General features: G+C 40.8%; 1 protein-coding gene across 21 annotated transcripts in view; it reads right to left on the bottom strand.

The window, feature by feature from the left end:
* DTNB (dystrobrevin beta) overlaps nucleotides 1-20,246 on the bottom strand; it is a 146,330-nt gene that overhangs the window by 108,339 nt on the left and 17,745 nt on the right. For all 21 annotated transcript variants that reach the window (XM_045580622.1, XM_045580624.1, XM_045580628.1 and 18 more), the window contains exons 3-6: nucleotides 18,621-18,701; nucleotides 13,627-13,840; nucleotides 7,430-7,515; nucleotides 1,948-2,102 (exon numbers count right to left, since the gene is read on the bottom strand). In XM_045580622.1, the coding sequence (XP_045436578.1) occupies nucleotides 1,948-2,102; nucleotides 7,430-7,515; nucleotides 13,627-13,840; nucleotides 18,621-18,701 (536 nt within the window). The remainder of the gene's footprint in view (nucleotides 1-1,947; nucleotides 2,103-7,429; nucleotides 7,516-13,626; nucleotides 13,841-18,620; nucleotides 18,702-20,246) is intronic.

The raw sequence follows: 20,246 nt of genomic DNA, 5'->3' as shown, positions 1-20,246 counted from the left end.
GTTACAAAGGACTATTTTAAAAATTATATTTGTCATCAAACTAGATTCCTCAAATGTTAACACTGCAGTACAGATACTGTCTACCCTTATATATTTATTTGTATTTATTTATTGTATTTAAAAAAAATTTTAAATGTTTTTTGTTGTTTTAGTATCACAGATATCTCCCACTTTTACCATCCCCACCCCTCCTCTCAGCCACACTGTATTTCTTAAAAACCAGGGTATCCTCTTAATTCAAATAGCAAAATCAGGAAATTACCATTCATTGACAGAATACTGTTGTCTGGTCTACAAGCTTCCTTCAAATTTTCCAACTGTCCCCTCATGTCCTTTATCAGAAGGACAACCCTGGCTCACGGGCTGGATTCAGCCTTCGTGTCTCTTTGGACCCTGCGGTCGGGACAGTTCCTGTCATTTTTTTATCTTTCGTGACCCTGACATTTTTAAAGCTACAGGCCAGTCATGTTTCAGAAATCCCTGCCACCGGGAGGTGAGACTCGGGTGTGCTTCCCTGGCAGGAGGACCAGGGGATACTGGGAACTTCTCAGAGAACCTTACCCGGAGGCAGCGACTGCAGCCTGTCCCGCCCCTGGTGACAGGGATTTCGTCACTCGGTTCAAGTCGTACCTGACACGTTTCTCTGTGGAGAGCGGCTACAGCGTTCGGACAGGTTCAGGCCTTGGGCTAATGAGAGGGCATGGTCCTCTCGCGGCAAAGCCGTGTGCAAGTCCCAGCAAGCCTTCCCAGCACAATGATAGCCAAAAGCTATAGTTGTAAGCTTGGCCTTCTGGCCCAAACCTGTGGTCCCAGGTGGCTAAGTGAGGTAGGCTGCGGGAGGTGCAGCAAGTGCTGCCAAAACAAAGCTTGATAGAGTTCAGGGGCTTGTAACCGAGTAAATCCAAAACCTGCGAGAACATGGTAAACATCTTGACCAGCCCTTACTTTGCCTCGTGGAATCCTACTATGAAATAGACTTGGCTTGCAGCCTGTGGCGCTGTCTCTCCATCCGAGGGCAGCGTCCACCCAGCCCCAGCTTTATTCTCTGTCTGTCTGCTTTAACCCTTCACCGCCCCCCACTCGGGTTCACCCCTGGCCGCGCTGAGCACGGCACATTTCTCCACTGCGGAGTCGTTATGTTTCCTTTGCAATTAATCAATATTTTATGGGGAGACACTTTCAAACTATGTCCACTAGCCTTTTTCCATTAATTTTTCACCCATTGGTTTTAACATGGATTTTCCCCCCCCGAATTCCCTGCTTTCCAGAACTTTCCAAGTGCAGCCTGAAGTTCCTTTTATCTCATTGCTACCTGAAAAAAACAATGGATGCTATAGCCAGCGTCCACTCTGCTCCGAGTCCTTTGAGGCCTAGTTAATGTCTTAGGAATATGCTCCTAACACTTCTAGGGGACTGCCACAAAGGGACCCCCACAAATAAAGAGGAAACCAAATCTATCTTTCTTGCCTATGAAAATGGCTGTGTGCTCGGAGGGACCGTGGGCGGCAGCTGAGAGCAGTGCTGCTCTGCTTGTCCTCGGTGTTCAGGAAACAGCGACCGAGCACCTGCAGAGCTGCATGTCCAAGCTCCTGTGCTTCCGCTCAAAGAACTCGTTGCGGAGAGTGGTGTATGTTCAGTAGCAATAATATAGGCATCTCATCATGAATGTTTTCTTTAAACTTTTAATTACTTAAAATTCATCATGTTATTTCTTCAGAAAAGACTCTCCTCCTCCTCTTTCTCTATCTCAAAAAAAAAAAAAAAAAAAGAGTTCTCAGGTGAATTTTTTATCCCCCCCTTCCACCCTCCCAACCTCCCCACCCCGGCATAAACCTTTGTTTCTTCCCTGCCCAGAACCTATATCCTTATGCTGAAGCAACCTGGGAAATCCTGAGAAAACGAGGTGGAGTGAGTGCCCCTCAGTCCTCAGCTGTGACCCGCCCTTACCTGCTGTGGGAAACAGGTGCGGACTGAGTGCTCGGTGTAACCGAACGATGGCCCCTCAAAGACCGCTGTCGGGAGCTTCAGCACTTCCTTCAGAAACTGGTCAAACTTGCTAAATACCATTAAGCCATTGGAATCTGACATCTGGGAGAAAACATCTATGAGAACAAAACCAAATAAAGTCAAACTATCAAGAAACATCCACTTTCGATAAACGGCTCTATGTCATTTGTATCATTAGAAAGATCGTGAGGTATCATTAGGAAGTACCATGAAGTTAGCACGATTTGTAGTCAACATGGACTCTCATTTTTTATTAACATTGCATGGGTACTCTGTGGATGAGGCCCACCTACTTAACATTCATACTAAACCTCAAACCCAGTAACCACTCAGGCATGTCCACCTACTCCTTTTCAGTGTACAGAACTAGATGATACATAATTTTTATTTTTTTATTAAATTCATATCAGCATTTTTTTATCTCTTAACATTTACACATGTATTTATATAAGACATATGCATGTTTGAGTGTATGACTATATTAGCATATTGGTGATGAGGTGTGAAATAAATTGTATTATATTTGTATGTTCATATACTAATGATGCAATGTATTCCCATGACAGAATAAATTGGAAGGAAGCACACAGCCATGTTAAAAATATTCCATCTAGTGAGTTCCAAAGTAGAATAAAGAGAACTCAGACAGCCTGACTGGCATGGCTCAGTGGTTGAGCGTCAACCTATGTACCAGGAGGTCATGGTTCGATTCCCAGTCAGGGCACATGCCTGGGGTTGCAGACTCGATCCCCAATGGGGGGCATGTAAGAGGCATCCAATCAAAGATTCTCTCCCATCATTGATGCTTCTATCTCTTCCTCTCCCTTTCTCTCTGAAATCGATAAAAAACATTTTTTTAACACATTAAGCGCCCAGCCTGTTTTGTCTTCTGGATGGAAAGTATAGGGTCAGTCACCGGTGACTGACACGGCGCTGAATGTGTTAAAAATGTTTCAAATTAAAGGCACAAATATTGGTTAAGTCATTTTACAGGCTATCTTACCATTAAAACAAGAAAGAAAACAAAAGAATCAAAGAAAGAAGGAGAGTAGGCAAAATTATAGGAAAAAAATATAAAAGAAAAGGTAAAAGCAGAAAGACCAAAATAAAAGGAAAGAAAAGCAGAAACACTAAGGCATATTCCATAAACTAGAAAACCTAACTTAAAGGAACATTAATGGAGGTAACAGCAGCGAGCACCTTCAGAGGCAGGAAGATGGAGAAACTCAGAACAACAAAGACAACGGTGCCCAGGAAGCAGGCAGGAGAAAGTGAACAATCAGATATGATTGGTGTGACAGCTCACGTTCCTGTTACTCAGCCACCCCCACGAGGCAGAACACAGAGGGGACCAGAAAGCCAGGGGACAGGGATTCTCCCAACAGCCCAAACTGCCAGTCACACGACAAAAGCTCGAGAGCTTCTCTCATGATTACAGGTGCTCGGGATGTCCTTCCTCTGAGAAGAATGCTGGGAAACGTGGCTACATTTCCTCTGTCCATAGTCGATCCAAAGCAAATCAGAAGCAAAGCGAGATTCATAGAGACTGGTACACTGAGAATACCATCACATTTACCAGTGATAAAGGACAACCAGCATCGCCATGGCCACCAACAAGCACAGCAACAAACACTCAAGAAATGGAAAAACCACACACACACACAAATGTCTGAAAACATGAGATGGGACAAATAACCCAAACCTCACAATTAGCCCTAAATGCACCCGAGGATGACATTCCTCAGAGATGAAGACTGTTTACATTATGATCAGAGAGCTCCATTTAATATGAGGGCCAGACCACATCTAAGGTGATCTCTGCCCTGAATGATTAAAATTGTAAAGAGTGGAGGCAAGCTTCAATACCTGAATATTTTATTTATGTGACTCATCTCATTCTCTAGCTAAGATATTATGATACAATAAGAATAATGGAACAGTGACAGACGGTAAAGCAACTATAGTTTTGAACATGAAAGAGATAATCAAGCCATATTTTTAAATCTATCTGAATAATATAAACGTGGTAATGAGAAGCCTTGCATGGCATGTAACTAACTCGTAAACCTATATACAGTGTGCAATGGCCTGCCATTCTGAGCACACTTAACCTGCCACGCTTGCCTGGGCGTGCGTACTTTAGTGCTGCTGGAATACAGGTTAGTGTGCGCCTCCAAGAAGTGCAAAAGCCACATTAAAATAAAAAAAAGGCACTAAAGAAAAAGACAAAAGAAAAACAACCAAAAACCTGTTATCACATACGTACCTTCCAAATTTCTCTTACTGCTAAGATTTCTACCTTTTCACTAACAGATCCAATAGAGAATTTCAGTAATTCTGTACTCAATCAACAATTTGTACTTAGTAAAATCTTAGCACTTATGTGCCAGGTATCTGCTCTATTTAGAAGTAGCAGATGTAATCATAGAAACCTATTAATTCCAGAAACATCTAAATTGTGCATTTTTATATATAATCAACTTTCTATTATCAACCAGTTTATTCAGTACTAATTAAATGGTGATTTATATTCACTGGCTAGCCACTTTAAAATATTTTATTTTTTCAATTACAGTTAACATGTAATATTATTTTATATTAGTTTCAGGTGTATAACATAGTGATTAGACATTTATATAATTTGCAAAGTGATCTGCCAATAAGTCTAGTACCGACCTGGCACCATACATAGGTATGGCAATATTACTGACTACAATAATATTCCCTATACTGTACATTATATCCCCATGACTATTTTGTAACTACCAATTGTACTTCTTATTCCCTTCATCTTTTTCACCCATGTTGATGTATATTCTTTACCTGGAATCATCATCATTAAAAACAAAATCCCAACTTTCTTTTTCTTTCTGTTTGAATAAAGAATAATTTCATCTATATTATATTATCTTGCCGGGACCAGTTTGGCTCAATGGATAGAGCGTCGGCCTGCGGACTAAAAGGTCCCGGGTTCGATTCTAGTCAAGTGCATGTACCTTGGTTGGGGCACATCCCCAGTGGGGCGTGTGCAGGAGGCAGCTGGTTGATGTTTCTCTCTCATCGACGTTTCTAACTCTCTGTCCCTCTCAATTCCTCTCTGTGTAAAATCAATAAGAATATTTTTTTAAAAAAAAATATTATGTTATCTTCCTCAGGAAAAAGAAAATGCTAGAATTAAAAAAATTATTAAGAGCCTGGCCAGAATGGCTTAGTGGTTGAGCATTGACCTATGAATTAGGAGGTCACGGTTTGATTCCCAGATTGTGGGCTCCAGCCTCAGTAGGAGGAATGCAGGAGGTGGCCAATCAATGATTCTCTCTCTCCCTCTCCCTTCCTCTCTGAAATCAATAAACATATCTTTTTAAAAAAGAATTGTTAAGGAATTTCAGTCCAAAAGAGTAATATTACCATGTTAAAAAAAACTCAAAAGAGCACTTACATAAAATGATACTTTCCACTACCAAGTATTTGTTTTACACGGCAACTGTTTCTGAAATGAAGACAAACTGAGTGACAGTTTGACCAAAAACATCTAAGACCTTTAGAATATCAAAATCCATTTCTAGTGAGCCATCTAGTTTTCCAACTTTCAGTGTCATGGTAACAGGGAAGCATCGATCAGACTGTCAAACCTCAGAGGCAAGGTAGGGGAGGGGAGGGGTAAGGGGGAGAGATCAACCAAAGGACTTGTATGCATGCATATAAGCCTAACTAGTGGTCACGGACAACAGGGGGGTGGGGGCATGAGTGGGGAAGGGTTTGAGATGGGAATGGGGAGATGAGGACAAATATGTGATACCTAAATCAATAAAGAAATTTTTTTTTTTAAAAAAAAGCACATGTTGGTGGGGGTGGGAGGATGGAGGAATTGAGCAAAAAATAAAAAAAGAGAATTCATGAACATGGACAATAATGTGCTGATTGTGGGGGGAGGTGGAAGAGGGCATAGAGGCGACAAAAGGTAATGGAAAAAATTAAATTATTTAACTAAAAATAAATTAAAATGAATAGAATAGAATGTTACCCCTAGCCAGGGAAGTATAGATTTCACTTTGTGAAAGATAATCTAAGCACTGACTCCTAATGCACCTAAGAGCTTGTACTTGAATCTGAAGTTTCTATATATTTCAATTAAAACAAAAAAATGCAGGGCACAGAGGAACATCATGGGGTCAAAATCATCAAAATCCTATCTATTAGAAATGCTACAAGACAAATGACCTATTTTCTTCAACAAATCGATTCACAGGGTATCTCAACATTTCATTAAACCCACAGCTTCTATCTTAACTCCCTGAAATCTGAGTTCCTCCCTCTATGGGTGCCTGTAGGATGGCGCTTTGATCCCGGTACAGAACCAGAAGAGAGGAGCATAACCAAGTAGCTCAGAGCAGGGCTCTGAAGCTAGACAGCCTACTCTCAGTTAACTCTTCTATAAAACGGAGAAAATACCACCTGCTGCTCAAAGACATTTTAAGGATTCAGTGAGAAAATATATGTAAAGCGTCAGGCACAATGCTTGGCATATCTTAGGCAGTGAGTAATTATTAATATCTAGAGTGAATGAATGAAAACCATCAGCAGAAAGAAGTAAATAAGTGTGCATTTCACCTCCTCAGACTTCATCTAACCACCTTTCTCTAGTACCTAGTGAACACTAAAATGCCAAAATGGCCAATAGTAAGGGGGGGGGGGGAATAGGAAAGATAATTGGAAAAACATGCTGCCAATTTTTAAACAACTGAGCTTGACTCCAAGGTACTCAGGAACATTTACGCAGAAAATACAACCTGATGAAGATGGGAATTATTAAGAAAAGGACTGCCCCACCAGTGTGACTCAGTGGTTGAGCGTTGACCTATGAATCAAGAGATCATGGTTCAATTCCCAATCAGGGCACATGCTCAGTTTGCAGGCTGCATCCCCAGCAGGGGGTGTGCAGGAGGTAGCTGACTAATGCTTCTCTCTCATCACTGATATTTCTATTTCTCTCTCCCTCTCCCTTCCTCTCTGAAATCAATAAAAATATACTTTTTTTAAAAAAGAAAGGGCTGGCCTTGACCAAACCTGGTAAAAATAATCAAATTTATTTTCTAATTAAAAGTAATCAACACAATCATCTTCAAACACAATAATTTTTTTAAAAATATGGAAAACATTTTTTAAAATGTCAACATTACTGCTCTGAATCTCAATTATCTTGCTTTAAACTAAAAAATGAATAGTATACACATTAATTCAACCAACTTTTCCATCTGAACATTAGGTGGCATAATTTACTACATACTTTGAGTCAGGTAAAAAAAAAAAAAAAACGATGTTCAATATAGAATCATCCAAAATTCTGAAAAACATTCATTTAAAACTGCTTAAAAGTTCTAATTTGAAAATAAAATATTTCAAATAATATGAAAATACTTACATCTCAATTTGTCCAGCATTTTTCCACCACACATAGTTGCTAGCATAGCTTTAACTGAAAATACCGTCATTTTGCCTCGGCCCTCACTGGAAAAGAAATTATATTAGAAATAATTGTTATATGGAATCACAATAGCAATCAAATGTATTACTAAACATCGGGAAACCAGTAAATTGAACCTTACCCTTTTCTGCCATATTACTTTGGATAGCTAGAAACCTTGATCTTTTTTTTTCCTTTGTAGAATTAAGACTTCATCTCAGCAAAGTGAATAATGCTAGAAATGAACCCAAATTATTTAGGAACTAGAGGCCCAATGCACAAAATTCATGCAAGGGCCTTGGCCCCGGCCCTGGCCCCCGCCTGCCACCATGGTGGCTGGTCCTCTGCTGCAGCCCTCACCGGCTGCAGCTGTCTGGAAGGAAGGATGTCCAGTCTAATTGGCATATTACAGACGAGTTTTATAAACATTCTGTAAGGCAATTTCTACTGGCTGTGTAGGCAGAAACCATCAGGGTGAACCAGAAGTAAATTTCTCATCAACTTAGCCCATTAATTTCACAGCTGCAATGTTTTTAAGTATTTAAAACTGAGGCACCACTTGTTTTGAACACTAAGTCAGAAATGTGTCTGTCCATCAGGGCATTACAACAACAGTTCACTGCTGTGTAATAAACCAACAGGGTGCACACCGCTATAAAGATTTTATAGTACATTCATCTTTTTTTATTTTTACTGTAACAACCTTCATATTCCCAAGTGTTTATTCTAAGAAGCTCAATCATACCTGTCTCAGGTCTTCCCATATCACAACTGTGACAAAAGTGAAGGAGAAGGGTCATTAATAATTCTTTTTAGGAATTGGAAAGATGGAATGGAGAATAACATGGATGAACTACCCAAAGTAATGCTGCACAGCCCCACAATATCAGCAAGGCCCCTGGCCCAGCAAGCGCTGGGCTCCATCCCATCAGCTACGCCCTGGCTCACAGCAGGTGAAAACCCCACCAGCCAGTTTTTAAAGTCATCATACGTAAGTAAACAAGGGCTATTGTGCTAGTTTTATACAGCTGTGCTCACGGAGTGTCATAGCAACTTAGTAAAATAAACACCTTTGTAATGATGAGAACGATGTTATCTTAGTTTTATAAAGCAAGTGTCATCCTATTTATATTTACTAATGGCCCTATTACATTTACTATTTACATTAAATATATATATATATATATATATATATATACACACACACACACACGCACACACACACACACACACACACATACACACACACACACACTATACTATACTATTTATATTTACTAATGGCCCTATTACATTTACTATTTACATTAAATATATACACACACACACACACACACACACACACACACTATACTATACTATTTATATTTACTATGTGTCTCCCATTTTCCAAACCTTCTTTGTATACAGTAAGACTATATCTGGAAAAAAAAAAAAAAAAAGGCAAATTATCTATAAGGTTCTCAGCGAAAGCATCTCCATGAAATACCAATGTTAATCTGGTTTTTAACTATTACATCTAATTAAGTTTATTCATAACATAAAAGAGAAATCCCTAGAACTCGTTAAAATTGGGATGGGGTGCCGAAACCAGTTTGGCTCAGCGGTAGAGCATCGGTCTGCGGACTGAAGAGTCCCAGGTTCGATTCCGGTTGGGGGCATGTACGTTGGTTGCGGGCACATCCCCAGTAGGGGGTGTGCAAGAGGCAGCTGGTCGATGTTTCTCTCTCAGCGACGTTTCTAGCTCTCTATCTCTCTCCCTTCCTCTCTGTAAAAAATCAATAAAATATATATTTTAAAAAATTGGGATGGGGTATTTTAAATATATAATTTATATCCCTGATGAACATAGATGCTAAAATCCCCAACAAAATTCTAGCAAACAGGATCTAGCATTACATTAGAAAGATCATATACCATGACCAAGTGGGTCTTATTCTAGGGATGCAAGGCTGCTACCATATCCAATAAATCAATAAACGTGATGAATCACATAAACAAATTGAGAGACAAAAATCACCTAATCATACCAACTGATTTTGAAAAGGCATTTGACAAAATCCAACACCCTTTTCTGATAAAAACGCTCAGCAAAGCGGGAATAGAGGGATCATACCTCAACGTAATGAAGCCATAGATGACAACCCTACAGCCAACATCATACTCAATGGGCAAAAACTAAAACTATTATTTCCCCTAAGAACAGGAACAAGACCTGGGTACCCGCTTTCATCCCACCTGTTCAACATATTACTGTAAATGCTAGCCACAGCCATCAGACAAGAAGAAGAAATAAAAGGCATCCAAATTGGAAAAGAAAAAATAAAATTGTCATTATTCACAGATGACATGATACTATACATAGAAAACTCTAAAGACTCCATCAAAAAATGATTTACAAATACAGATGCTGCCGGGACTGGTTTGGCTCAGTGGATAGAGCGTCAGACTGCGGACTGAAAGGTCCCGGGTTCGATTCAGGTCAAGGACGTACCTTGGTTGTGGGCACATCCCCAGTGGGGAGTGTGCAAGAGGCAGCTGATCGATGATTCTCTCTCATCAATGTTTCTAACTCTCTATCCCTCTCTCTTCCTCTCTGTGAAAAATCAATAAAATATATTTTTTTTAAAATGAAAATACAGATGCTGTGTTCCTGTCTCAGTACCTGGCGTACAGCACCTGGGAATGATAAGGAGTATCCCTATGTCAAATATCACTGCATTGTATGAGCAACACCAGTGGCTGTAAAGAGCATCGATCCTGTTAAAATGCATGGGTTTCTAAGACTGATGGAGGCCTTTCACAGTGGACATTTCCTTTTGGTCACCAATACTCCGAATGCTGAGTCTACCTTGAAGCAGACCCTACTTTATGTGACAAGTACTCTTCCCACTAACCAAATATTGAAAAAAAGAAAAACTCAGATATCTGTTTTCCCATCTTTCTTCAAAACTCAGACACGGGCACATGACACAATCTCCACCAATAAGACGCACTACACAGGACTCCAAATAGAAAACGATGATCTTTTAGCCGGTGGAATTCCGAACAGTCCACCTGGAGGGATGGCAGCTGCTGGAGTGGTGTTCCCCCCCCCCCCCCCCCCCCCCCCCCCCCCCCCCCCCCCGGCGTGAGGCTGCAGAGACAGGGACAGGCCAGCATCAGTGGTGTTTGGAGCACAAGCAACAATATCTGTGCCCCGACGGGTGGCAGAAGTGCCCTGTGAGACCCTTTTTGTGTGACATGGAGCTTTCTCCTTGGCAGTAGGATCTTCAAGCTTACACGTTCCCCACATGCTCAGGGAATCTTTAGTAAGACCTCCATTCTTTTAATCAATTAGCCAGAGAGGGTTTCTACTGCTTACGACTGAACACTCGGAGGGATGCAGCTTCTTTCCTGAAGGAAAGTGGTCCAGAGAGATGAAGCAACAAGAGAAAACATTCCTGAAGGGCGAGGAGGCATGCCCCAGCGGCCGGCAGAGTGAGGATGAAGGAGTGCTCACACACAGAGTCAAGCTTTGCTACACAGATCAAGACATTTTTTAAGGCAAATGTGCTCAAAACATTTTTTGCAGACACGGATTTCATGATGCAAGAACATTCAGGAAATTCCACAGGACAAAGTAAAAATTAACCTGAGAAGAGACCTCCATAAAAATCAGGATGCTGGTTACATCTGGGAAAAGAAAGAGGAACTTCCGGGGGAGGCAGCATTCTATCCCATGGCCACCGTGGTACTTAGATTTGCTTTATAACAACTCATTTTAAACTACATTTCATTTTCTGTATTTCTCTGTAGTTGTTTTCTATTTCTCAAAAACAGCTGTTTTAAAAAATGAATCCTGAGAAAATAAAGGTTACCATTACTGGACAAAGCTAATGGTTTAAAGGAAAAATACTAAAGGGGAAACCTGGGGGTTAAAAGACACCCAAGAGGCCCTGGCCGGGTGGTTCATTTGGATAGAGTGTTGTCCCAAGATACCACGGTGTGGGTTTAACTCGGCGTCAGGATACATACAAGAATCAATCAACGAATGCATAAATAAGTGGAACAACAAATCTGTGTGTGTGTGTGTGTGCGCATGTGTGTGTGTGTGTGTGTGTGTGTGTGTGTGTCTTTCTCCCCTTTTCATGCTGAATGCTAAAAACAATATTTTTTTAAAAGCAAAAATAAACCAGTACAATCATCCAAAGTACTTGTATGCATGCATATAAGCACAATCAATAGACATAAGACACCGGGGGGAAGGGGAGATTGGGAGGAGGTCAATGGGGAAAAAAAGGAGCTATATGTACTACTATTTATAATACCTTAAACAATAAATTTTTTAAATGAAAAAAAAATAATAAAATTAAAAATAAAACAGTACATTTTAAATTCTGAATATAGCAGCCTAATAACCTATGACTATACCCTTTACCTAATTAAATCTTATTTCTTGAAAAAAAACTTATTCTTGATCCTTCCCACCATATATCCGAATTTGATCTATAGACACTGGCCAAGTAACACTTAAAACTAAGAGTTAGCTGCCTCGGCCATGGCATATACCACCTCACCCACATTCATGTTTCCAGTGATTCCAAGGTAAAGTGCAGGTTCATACCGGAATCAATTCCCTTCAAACAAGATTTGGGAAAGATCTGGTTTCGTCAAAAAACATGGGTCACTTAATATTTGGCCTGTGACAGCTCAGAGCTGCTTAGTAGGCCAATATTTAAGATGTGACACAGTGAGCAGTGACGATGAACCCCACATGTAGACACTAAAATGAAAAGGCGAGCAGGTAATAGTTGCTGAGAATGACAGGAGGGACGAAGCTGGTTATTTTAACCCTGCCCAAACAGAAGCGTTCCGGGGAGCACTCTCCCTCCATAAAGAGAACGATTTTCTTTCTCAGACATCTCTGCATGATTCATTTCCAGAGACCTATCATTTTACAGGCTCACAATAAACCCAGCACATGAGTTCTAGAAAGGGTTCTTCTTATCCAAAACAGAAAACACAGTGATCACCTGGGGGCCAAGCTAAGCAGACAGTGAGTCACCCTGAATAAACACCTGTGTTTGAACATGCAGGTAGGGACCTCGGCCGCCCCGCAGCCCTCACCTGTGCCCTCTGCTTGGGAACTGCTCATTTCATTGTCACGTCTCAAAGGCGGCCTGCGTGTTCATATTTACACTCACCTCATCCAGGTGATGTTTACAGCTCTGCTCTGTCTTATAATAAGAGAGCTTGTTGTTCAAATTAATACTTTAGAAAAACAAGATTATTTTTTTTACTTAAGAAAACAAGCTGTTTTTACATCTTTAGCAAACCACTGTGGATGCTGCCAGCTATAATTGAGTGCTTCTCTCATGAAAACACTTCTGTTTTAGAAACATCATTCCCATTTATCATGTGCGGCTAAAAGGAATGAGAGCATTTCTCTTTGATTTCCAAAACTCCTATTTTTCCAATTAATCCCAATTAACAAAACTTCCAGTGGATGGATTAGGCAATAATCAACTACCAATCAAGAATCCATTTGGCAAATATCAAATAGCTTCATCAAGTAAAATCAACAACAAAAAAATGTTATTCCATTTTATCATCATCAGAATGCCTGATGATTTTTTTTACCTGCTAATTTTCATTCCAACTTTATAAATATTTATTAGGAATCCAGGGCTGCACTTGAGAAATCAAAGACATGCAAAATAGAATCTCTGCTCTCAAGGATTTTCCATTTTATCTGTACACGTAGGAAGCAGTTCAGAGCATGAATCTTCAGAAAGGACTTACATTGAATAATTCCCTTCCCAACTGTGACTCTAAGTTGACAACCCGCAGCAAGAAAGTATGGGAGAGGGACAATTAAGAAACAAACACTTTTGCTGAAATCAGTTTGACTCAGTGCATAGAGTGTTGGCCTGCGAACTGAAAGGTCCCAGGTTCGATTCCGGTGAAGGGCATGTACCTTGGTTGCGGGCACATCCCCAGTAGGAGGTGTGCAAGAGGCAGCTGATTGATGATTCTCTCTCATTGATGTTTCTAACTCTCTATCCCTCTCTCTTTCCTCTCTGTAAAAAATCAATAAAATGTTAAAAAAAAAAAAAAAAAAGAAACAAACAAACACTTTTACTTAAGATTAAGCAAGCATGTAAGGTACTAGCCTGTCGTAGGCAGCCACCATGAAGTTGAGGAGGAGGCTGATGGACTGGTCCACGCTGATCTGGTGGGTAGAAGGCAGGCGCTTGTTCAGCTGGTAGTAGACGGATGAGATGACCGTTTCGAGGCGGGACACGCTCATCTCCGCGCTATGGTCCAGTGTGTTAAGGCCGTTGTCTCGGAAGGCTTCGATCATGTTCCAGATATCAACGAGATGGACTGACACACAAAGAAAACAAACCGTTAACGTCAAGTTTTAACTAGTCAGAAAGACATACAGATTTTACATGTAACAGGTCCGTGAAGAGTGGCAGAATGTGCCCCCCAAAAAAATGCCACTTTGGCATAAAGATTGTTTTGAGAGACCTGAAAAACAGCCGTGCCAGAAAGGGCACTTGGTATGTGGATGCTTCTGTACGGGGTGCATATATGTTTACCAGAGTTATTTCTTCCTGCTGGATTGCTCCCTTTGGTATTGTGAAGTGGCCTTCCTTATCACTTGTTATGTCCTGCACTCTGAGACAAAAAGGGCCCTTGGACCCTCCACATTTTCTTCCGGGCGGCCGGAAATAAAACCCTCGTGTAAAAGACGGCTTTCTTATTCCAAGGGGGGGAAAACATCCTAATCACAGAGACAGTGGATTGGGGCCAAAATTAATCTGCATAACTTGTTAAAATAACTCTTATCTTCCTTTAGTCTCCCCATATACACATTTCAGTTACTTTTCCACAATTGCTGTCCTTTATGCATCCTAGAATATTAGACTTAGACCCCGTCACTTCTTTGAGTCTTCCTTTTCCTACGGGGCTCCCAGGCACATGTAAAAATGTATATGTTTTTTCTCCTGCTAATCCGCCTTGTGTCGATTTAATTCTCAGGCCCAACCAAAGGTCCTGAGAGAGTAGCCGTGAATTACTGACTCCTCTACCATAGCCTCAAAAATATATGATGCAAAATCTAACTAAATGTCAAAGAGAAAAAGCCAACAAGCTTTGAGGGAAACATTAACATACCTCTCTTAGTGAGAGAGCAAACAGACAGAAAGTAAAATTAAACTTCACAACAGATAGAAAATTAAACTTTACAACAACAGAGTAGCAGTAATGAACATTGTATGAAGTATTGTCCCGATGATTAAAAAACGTGCTTTGTTTTCTAGAAAACACTAAAGACAAGTATAGAAACTGATCTTATCCTGAGTCATAAAACTAATTTCAACAAACTTCAAAGGATATAAATCATATTCTCTGACCAAAATAAAACTAAGTTGGAAATCATTACCAACATTACAGCTTTTTAAATTAATTTGATCTCTAGAAAAGAAGAAACACATCAAGGAATTTCCTTACTCTTATTAAGGGAATTTACCAAAAACCTGCATCAGACATATTACTTGATAGTAAAATGCTGAGAGCCTTTCCTCTGATGTTGGGGATGAGAACAGAAATGCCCACTATTGCCCTGGTCGGTGTCACCCCATAGATCAGAAGGTGGCAGGTTTGATTCCCGGTCAGGGAATTATGCGGGAGGCAACCAATCAATGTTTCTCTCTTACCGTTAATGTTTGTCTTTTTCTTTTTTTTTTCCTCCTTCTCTATCTCTCTTAAGTCAATAAAAACAACAACTTTAAATTAAAAAAATAAATGCCCACTATCATCATTTCTATTGTACTTCAGGTCCTAAGAATATAATGATGCAGTAATTATTGGTATAAGTATTGGAAATAAAGAAATATAACTGTGATTATTCAGAAATGACTAAATTAGACACATAAAAATAAAAACAATTCATGGATAAATTATTAAATTTAACATTTGAGTTCAGAACGATTGCTAGACATAGATCAAGACATAAAAGTCATTGTATTTCTAGGTATCAATAACAATGAAATTTTAGAAGTATCATAAGTCATCAAAGATTTAGAAATAAATCCAATGAAGAATGCGTAAAATCTCTACAAAAAAGTCTATAAATACAATTGGCAGACATAAACACCTAAATAAATGGAGGAATATACTATGTTCACATGAGGAAATCTCAATATTTGAAATATGTCTACTCTCCCAACTTGATCTATAGATTCAATGCAATCCCAACAAAACCCCACAGGGCTGTACATTAAAAGGATGAATTATATTGTATGTTAACTATACTTTACAAAAAAGAAGAAGACAAAAATCCCAGCAAACTTCTTTGTTTTATTTTGTTTGTTCTTAACAAAGACTGACAAGCAGAGTTTAAAATATATATGAAAATAAATGTAAAAAGGCCAATCTTAAAAAGAAAAGCAGAACAAAGGAAGAATACCTACTCTACCTGATATCAAGCCCTATTACTATGAAGTTGTAATAGTTACAACTAGACAAACAGACCAGTGGAACACGGGGTCCAGAAGCAGCCCTCACATACAGACACCGATATAAACGTTCTCATACCTTTCTCCAAAGAATGTGAGGAAAAGATGCTGAGCAGGAAGAAAAAGGGTGATCTTTCCAATAGACAGTATAGGGACAACAGAACACACATGTGGAAAAAACTGGAATTTTTTTCATGTAGGTTCAATAATCAAATGTTACAAAATAAAACTTCTAGAACAATGCGTCTTTTACTTTACTAAGGCCATTAGCCTGGTTATGATTCTCAACACTTCACTTACAGACTACCATTTCCCAGGAATAATTACAGGGAGAATTACAAAAACGTAGGTTCTTTAGAACAGTGGTTTCCAAAGGTTTTTTTTTTTTTTTTTACCACAACCCACAAAATTATATTTAAATCATAACATACACACACACACACCCTCCAGACATAAATTTACTAAAGTTTCACAAAATACTTATTAGATTTACAATATAAGCTGTGTTCTGATTTTTCTTTTTTTCTCTATCACATGCTTTAAATTCTGTCCAGTGTCACCAAAATGATTTCATAAGTCATTAATGGGTCACAATCCATAATTTGAAAAACAGTGCTTTGGTACACCAAAAAATAAACATGACTTCAGTCTAGGATGGAACAGTAAACTCTTCAGAAAGTATTTTAAGCTAGGATTTTTGAGTAAGATTTACAGTAGGGTAGAAGTATTTAGCTGTAAAAATGACTTTCCCAAGGCATGTGTTTATATTAAACTAGTGACCTGGTGCAAGGATTTGTGCACATCAAAAGGAAATTAATTACAAGGTGGCCAGCAGGGTGGGACTGGGCAAGATGGGCCAAACACGCCTCCCACGGTCCCTCCCCAGAGTCTATGGAATGAGTGGGGTCCCTGTGGCAGTTGGGGTCCTTCGTCCTGGCCTGTGGGGATCGGGCCAAAACCAGCTCTCCAACATCCCCCAAAAGGACCCAGAGTGCGAGAGGGCACTCTGCAAAGCTGCTGTCATACAGGGTGTGGAATGCAAACACAAGTGTGCAGTAAACCAGATTCAGTGCCGACGGTGCCCCAGCAACAACATAACCCACGGCCGAAGGTGGAATCACACGGCCTTGAGAGAAATCGGGTTCCCTCCTCCCTGGTTTCAGGGTGTCACCTGAGAACTGCCACTGCCAACTCACTGCAGCTCGGCAGCTCCTCCACTGAGCGTTTGCCCCCCTGGTGGTCAGTGCATATAGCAACCAGTTGGACAGGTGCAGGGACACTTAGCATATTTGCCTTTTATATATATAGATGGCAAAACCAGGATTAAAGCTGAGGTGCTTCCCCATTCTACGCCTACTGATCTTTCCGTTATACAAAACAGTTTTTCATCAATACACACATACCATTTATGAGAAAAGGACAATAATTCTGTCATAAGTTAATTCATCTTCGTGGAAATTAAGAGAAGAAAGATTCTTGCCGAAACCGGTTTGGCTCAGTGGATAGAGCGTCGGCTTGGGGACTGAAGGGTCCCGGGTTCGATTCCGGTCAAGGGCATGTACCCTGGTTGCGGGCATATCCCCAGTAGGGGGTGTGCAAGAGGCAGCTGATCGATGACTCTCCCTCATCGATGTTTCTAATTCTCTATCTCTCTCCCTTCCTCTCTGTACAAAATCAATAAAGTATATTAAAAAAAAAAGAGAGAAGAAAGATTCTTATATATGCCATGTGTATACATGCACATTTATAAGTAGCAATTGTAGTAGCACCTGCTTACAAAAAAGACTGATTGTTATTATATTAAGTTTAATTCTTATTATATACTGGAGGCCCGATGCACAAAATTTGTGCAAGAATAGGCCTTCTTTACCCCAGCTGCCAGCACCAGCTTCCCTTCGGCATCCAGGACCCAGGCTTCCCTCTGAACTCCAGGAGGCACCCGGGATCCAGATTTCCCTCTCAGAGGGAGGCCCCGCCCGCCCACCAGAGCCTGCCAGTCAATGGCCTGGACCTCCCTCTATGGAGAGATCGTGGAGGGAGGCCCCTCCTCCCAAACCCCCCCACTCCATCCCCCACCCCGTTGATCGGCCCACCAGCCTGTGATCTGGGCCTCCCTCTGAGGGGCGATCATGGGGCGATGGCTGAGCCCCCAACCAAGCACACTGCACCCGCCTTGGCTGGCCTGGCACCAGTGGGTGGCACAGTATGGCCCCGGATGGTCGTCCGGAAGGTTGTCAGGATGGTCATTCTGCTGTTTTGGCCGTTCGGTTGATTTGTATATTATGCCTTTATTATACAGGATACTTTTATCAAAATATTAATGTTTTTCTTTTCCTCCAGAAGCTAATAAATTGTATTAATTCTGCATAAAATTTTTCATTAAAAAGTGACATGGAGAAATACATTTCCCCATTTGAAGAACATAAATAATATGCCAGCCTCAAAACTAGTTACTGTTGAGTTTATTAAATATTTTGAGGGAGACACAGAGTAAAGTGCCAACTTCTTTCCATTACAAAGTTTATATTCTGATAAATATGATAAAATAACTCCATTAAAATTACAACAAGACTAAAAGGTATTAAAATCTTTTATCGATATATTATTGAGAGTTCTATACAGCTACTATAGAAATGACTTACGGTTGCATCGTTTTTGTACAAATCGTAATTTGCAAGCTGTTCTGTAAGTTGATAGTCGTATGACATCAAAGTTCTGAGCACCTGAAAGAAGGGCAAATGAAACACATTAAGTGGACTTACTGGCTAATTTCTAAATGCTGGGAAGAGACGCAATTCCATAGTGTTGGCATACTGAGCTTTCTGATAGAGCACAAAGGCAGGAGGAAGGGTTAGGGTGCACTTCCTCGGTGCCCTTCCATACCAGTAGTTCTGCCTACTTATCCCATCTGCTAGCCTAAGAACGCTCTGAGGGAGGAACACTCATGATTTGCGTTAATTAACTCTATCTGTCAGGAAGTGGGTAAGGTGGCACAGCAGGAAAGACCCTAGTGCAGAGTAAGAGACGTATTAATAGATTCCAGCCCTGGCCTGACTGCCACCCACAGAACATGGCCACAGCCACGTCACACGCCTCTCCTCAGGCTCAGTGTCCTCCTCTGTGAAATGAGGGAACAGGACCCGCTGATCTCGGAGTTCCCCTCCCAGGTCTGTGGCTAACAGAATGCCCAGTGCACTGTCCCTCCTGATCAAGAACTGACGGTTCTTTCCCTCAGCCTGCATCTGAGCAGGTCACCGTGACGGCCTGAGGAGGACTGTGGCAGACGTGACTGCGTGACTCTGGAGATGGGTGGTAAAGGGTGGTCAGCTTGCCCCTGCTGTCCTGCTCTCAGGATGCCCGCCCTGGGAACCCAAACTGGCTTTCCCTCTGAGAGAAGACCTCAGGGGCCATCCCAGGCTGGGCTCCTGCTCCCCTCTCCAGCTTCAGCTGAGCAGCACCATTTTATCATAACAAAATGCTTATAAAAGATTTCACAATCGCTGGCCCAGACCAGTAACCCTATTTCAGGCAGAAGAATTTGAAGACCTGCAAGTATGTGTGCCTTGGTCAAGGTCACTCAGTCAAGGTCACCTAGACAAGAAGTCACAAAACAAAACAACCCTTCAAATACTGCGAGCTGTCCTGCTCCTCCTAGCCATCGTTTTTCTTCATTCAGTCTTACATAATAATATAACTTTTAAAAAATATATCTTATTGATCTTTTACAGAGAGGAAAGGAGAGAGATAGAGAGTTAGAAACATTGATGAGAGAGAAACATCAATCAGCTGCCTCCTGCACACCCCCTCCTGGGGATGTGCCCGCAACCAAGGTACATGCCCTTGACTGGAATCAAACCTGGGACCCTTCAGTCCGCAGGCTGACACTCTATCCACTGAGCTAAACCAGTTAGGGCAATACTGTAATTTTTAACAGAAGATTTAATACTGTATAGTAAAGTAATATACCAAAGTACACATTCATGCTATTAATTTTTTCTCCTGCTCTAAATGTTGGCCTGTCAGTCTTCTCAACCTCCGAATTTGTATCTAGTGCAAGGTAATTTATATGATGTATTAATTATGCATCAGCACCGGCAAGCTCGCGGTAACAACGGAGTCACAGCAAGAGGTCTAAATTGACTGGCATGCCTTGATCTTACAGACATTCTAGGAAACATCTCTGGCTCATTCTTTATGGTGTGGCTTAAAGAAAGCAGTTCAAATCAGCTCAATTAAAATAATAAGGTCTGCCTTGAGGTCCTTCAACT

This window comes from Pipistrellus kuhlii, unplaced genomic scaffold, assembly GCF_014108245.1.
Source record: "Pipistrellus kuhlii isolate mPipKuh1 unplaced genomic scaffold, mPipKuh1.p scaffold_m20_p_13, whole genome shotgun sequence".
Lineage (NCBI taxonomy): Eukaryota > Metazoa > Chordata > Mammalia > Chiroptera > Vespertilionidae > Pipistrellus > Pipistrellus kuhlii.
The sequence above is the reverse complement of the archived record's forward strand: the minus strand, read 5'-3'. Positions and strand labels throughout refer to the sequence as shown.